The following is a 5207-nucleotide window of genomic DNA, read 5'->3' as shown; positions in this document are numbered from 1 at the left end:
AATGTTAGCGGAGACCAGGACAACTAGATGAGCCCCAGATACAGATCCCCTGTAAAGACCTTGTCTCAGACGGCCACCGGGACAAGACCACAGGAACCAGATGAGTCCTCTGCACAATCTGACTTTGCTGCAGCCTGGAACTGAACTGCTGGTTTCGTCTGATCAGAGGAGAACTGGCCCCAACTGAGCCTGGTTTCTCCCAAGGTTTTTTCTCCATTTCTGTCACCGATGGAGTATTGGTTCATCTGGCTTGCTTAGTTGGGGACACTTAATTTCCAGCGATATCGTTGACTTGATTGCACAGATACTATTTAAACTGAACTAAGCTGGATGATGACATCACTGAATTCAATGATGAACTGTCTTTAACTGAAAATTACTGTGTTTACTATTGTAATTTTGCATTATTGACACACTATTTTGCTAATTAATGCTGTACTGTATTGTTAAAAGCGCTATATAAATAAAGGTGACTTGACTTGACTTGTGTGTGTGTGTGTGTGTGTGTGTGTGGGGCTGTGATTTAGAGTGAGTCTTTAACTGAAAATTACTGTGTTTACTATTGTAATTTTGCATTATTGACACACTATTTTGCTAATTAATGCTGTACTGTATTGTTAAAAGCGCTATATAAATAAAGGTGACTTGACTTGTGTGTGTGTGTGTGTGTGTGTGTGTGGGGCTGTGATTTAGAGTGAGTGTTATTAAGATATTGGCTGAGCATTATGCCTCATATTGAGTGCTCTTCTTTGAAGACGCTCATAAATAACACAAGGCTACTTTAAGTGTTGAGGATAAATTGTGCGTTTAATTGTGAGGCAGAACATGGCGGCGGCGTTTCATCCAAACTCAGGATCAGACGCAACAAACGCACACACTTTTCTCAGGAAAGGCTTTCTGAAAGTGTTTTTTATGTTTTTTGGACGTCAAGAGCGCGTCTGGAAAACCTCCACGGCTTTAATCTGCTGAGTCACAATCCACTTATGAGTGCCAGTCCCAGTGCATCATGGGAGTTTAACCGGTTCCTTCAGCAAAGAACGGTTTTCAGGAACTATGTACTATTTTTGACACAAATGAGAGTTGCACAAATCACACTGCACTAAAAAAATATTTTCAAAGTTGTACAAATAATATATTTTTAAAAAACTAACATATTTTAATACTAATATATATATATATATATATATATATACATAATTATATATTATATATACATAGTAATTATACACCAGACTTTGTTGAAAAGTCGGGTGTGTGTGTGTGTGTGTGTGTAATTATCTTCAGACTTTGTTGAAGAGTTCACAGAACTGTTATCAATGATTTCCTCAGAGTTTGACTGTTTTGCTATTGCAGAGGATTTTAATATTCACATAGATAATGCAGAAAACAAAACCACAAAATAAATTATAACAATTTTAAACACTTTTGACCTGATTCAGCATATGCATGAACCCACACACTATCGTGGACACACTCTAGATTTAATCATCAGTAGAGGTCTAAACATTTCATCCATTGTTATTAAGGACGTAGCACTATCTGATCACTTCTGTATTTTCTTTGATATATTGATCTCAGTTACCACTGAATCTAGATCTGTCTCTGTCAGAAAGAGATACATTAACGAGGACACTAGTGTGCTATTTAAGTAGGCTATATCTTTAACACCAAGCATTTCTGCAGACTCTGTTGATCTTCTCCTTGATTCCTTTAACTCAAAAGTTAAGAATGTTATTGACGACATTGCTCCTGTGAAAGTCAATAAGAAGACTGGCAGACAGAAATCAGCTTGGAGAAAATCAACAACAGATCAGAGTATGAAAAGACAATGCAGAAAAGCTGAGCGGATGTCGCGGAAGACGAAACTTGAAATCCACTATAACATCTATAAGGACAGCCTTCGTGCTTTTCAATGTGGAACTAGGCATAGCTAGACAGAGTTTCTTCTCAAACCTTATAAACAGTAACTTAAACAACACTCACACTCTTTTTGCTGCCGTTGAGAGACTAACAACTTTTCCAAACTCCCTGAAAACTGCAGTTGTTAAGCCCCTTCTGAAAAAGAGCAATCTTGATAACACCATATTGAGCAACTATAGACCAATATCAAATCTTCCTTTTATAGGCAAGATAGTAGTTTTTAAATCAGCTGAACAACTACTTAAACTCAAATGGATATCTGCACAATTTTCAATCTGGTTTCCGACCGCATCACAACACAGAAACACTCGTTAATATAATAAATTATATATATTCATACATATATATGATTAAAAAGATTATTGGGAGTGTTTTACAAGAAAATACTATTTCGTTCTTTGTACTTCAAAATTTCATATTTATTTCAAAGTGTTACCGAAAATAAAAAAGATGATAGCAATTATTTTCATCTCGAAATTTATTTTTTTAACAGAATTGCAAGTTTATATGTCACAGGTCATATTTTCAGTTTTCATTGTAATATTTAGTTTAAGTTTGACTTACTATGTTAAGTGCTTTTGTCTTTTTTTATGATATAATTCTTGCGTAAAATATGAAAAAAAATTTTTTTTACATTTACTTAAACTAATAAAAAAAAAAGCAATTGAGTGAAGATTGGAAGGCAATTAAAGTAAAAGCAAATTGTATTTTGTTGATTTTCATATTTTATACAAAAAGTAACAAACAAAAATTACAATGATAACTGAAAATATAAAAATTAAACAAATGTATTTTTTTTATCTAAAATTCTAAATATTAATAATTATTATAATAGTATATAAATAATAAAGACAGTTAAAGTAAATATTTATGAATATTTTCCATTTGTATTTAAATATATTTATTTTAAGATTTTATTTTTATATTTTTAAGTTTTCAGATAATTCTTTGTTTTATCGGAATTGTGAAATGCAAACGCTAATGGAGGTTCTCGCAAGTTTAATAGTGCAGATCAGACAGTGTGACGAGCACAGGTCATGAGTGTGTGAGAGAGAGAGAGAGAGAGAGAGAGAGAGAGAGAGATAGAGAGAGAGAGAGAGAGTGATAAATGGGAAGGTAGGAAAGTGTAGGATGAGTTTCTGTTTGATGAAAAGGAAATGTGTGAGAAAATTACAAACTTTGCAATAACGGGATGAACATGCTAATGAGATTATGAATATGCTAATTTAACGAAGAAATGAGAAGCATATGGCAGCTTTCACAGGGCTTTCAATCTACTGGAAGCCAAAGATCCTCAAATACCACCATCCTAAGTTGAGGATGATTTTCTAAAATAAAATTAAAGAGAAAATATTGTTCTGGTGTCAAATATTATTTGCAAAATAATTAAAGTTTTTTTTTCCCTACTCACTATAGTACTGTAGTATGTAATTTAAAAAAAAAAATAATTTAACTATATATACAATTTATATTTAAATCATTTTTAAATTAATTTGAGTTCAAATAATTTTATAATTATTTAATTGTATTATTTTACATTTAATTTTAAATGTATATTTTAATCCTTTAATTTTTTTTTAATTATGATCTAATTTTAATTATTTTAATCACATGTGTCATAATTTAATCTAATTTTTATTTATTTTATTCTTACTTCTATTATTTATTTTGATCTCAATGTTATTATTTGAATCTTGTTTATATATTTATATTAATCTAATTTCTCATTATTTAATCTAATTTTTATTTTAATCTTACTTCTATCATTTATTTTGATCTTTTTCATTTTATAGATTTTAATCTAATTTCTCATTATTTGTTTATTTAGATCTAATTTTTATTATTTGAATCTCATTTTTATATAATTATTGTAATATTTTTTTTATTGTAATCTTTTAAACATTTTTTAAATGTTTATTTTTTTATTTTAATAGAACTGTTATTTATTTTGAATCTTATTTCTATTATTTATTTATTTTGATATGGTTTTTCTCTCGACTTCTCCATGGACCCTTTTTATTTATTTATTTATTTATTTATTTTTTACAAAGAATTGCCTTCAGAAGAACCATTAAAAAATGGCAAAAGAGATTCTGAATGTGGGCGGGGACCTTTCAAATGTAGCGCTCAGTGTGGGAGGGGCATGTTAGATGTGGGCGGGGCATTCTAGATGCAGGAGTGGCAAACATGAATGTGGGAGGAACACATTTATAACTAAAACTCAGCACACAAAGACTAAAAATAACCATATTCATAGACGTGAGCTGATTGACAATCACTCTATTATTCCTGAACTCATTTGAACGTTTTCAAACCTGCACGAGGATCCAGGAGATCAGGACAGACACCCAGGGGTTCCCGCTGGCAGATGTGTGTTTGGCTGGAGACAGAAAGCGTCCTGAGAGACAGAGAGACGCGAGACTGATCCCATATGATCTGAACTCATATTTCCACATCAAATGTCAACTATCAGCAGATCAACAGATGAAGGTGAAGAAAGCACCAACAGCAGGAGAATCAATCACTCACACATCCAAATATTCATCCTGAGAACAATCATCCATCAGACCACACACACACACACTTACTCACACTCACGCACGCACACACACACACACACTCACTCACACTCACGCACACACACACACACACTTACTCACACTCACGCACACACACTTACTCACACTCACGCACACACACTTACTCACACTCACGCACACACACTTACTCACACTCACGCACACACACTTACTCACACTCACGCACACACACTTACTCACACTCACGCACACACACTTACTCACACTCACGCACACACACTTACTCACACTCACGCACACACACTTACTCACACTCACGCACACACACTTACTCACACTCACGCACACACACTTACTCACACTCACGCACACACACTTACTCACACTCACGCACACACACTTACTCACACTCACGCACACACACTTACTCACACTCACGCACGCACACACATACACTTACTCACACTCACGCACGCACACACACACACACACACACACATACTTACTCACACTCACGCACACACACACACACACACACACACACTCACACACACACACACTCACTCACACTCACGCACACACACACACACACTTACTCACACTCACGCACACACACTTACTCACACTCACGCACGCACACACATACACTTACTCACACTCACGCACACACACACACACACTAACTCACACACACACTCACTCACACTCACGCACACACACACACACACACACACACACTTACACACA

The 5207-nt window shown here is 34.4% G+C and overlaps 1 protein-coding gene across 1 annotated transcript in view; it reads right to left on the bottom strand.

The window, feature by feature from the left end:
* LOC107570267 (solute carrier family 12 member 9-like) overlaps positions 1-5207 on the bottom strand; it is a 58893-nt gene that overhangs the window by 31504 nt on the left and 22182 nt on the right. The window contains exon 8 of the mRNA XM_016256477.1: positions 4236-4318. Coding sequence (XP_016111963.1) covers positions 4236-4318 — 83 coding nt within the window. The remainder of the gene's footprint in view (positions 1-4235; positions 4319-5207) is intronic.

Source organism: Sinocyclocheilus grahami, unplaced genomic scaffold (genome assembly GCF_001515645.1).
Source record: "Sinocyclocheilus grahami isolate Dianchi unplaced genomic scaffold, SAMN03320097.WGS_v1.1 scaffold1435.1, whole genome shotgun sequence".
In the NCBI taxonomy this organism is placed as follows: Eukaryota; Metazoa; Chordata; class Actinopteri; order Cypriniformes; family Cyprinidae; genus Sinocyclocheilus; species Sinocyclocheilus grahami.
This window is presented reverse-complemented; position numbering and strand designations above follow the sequence as displayed.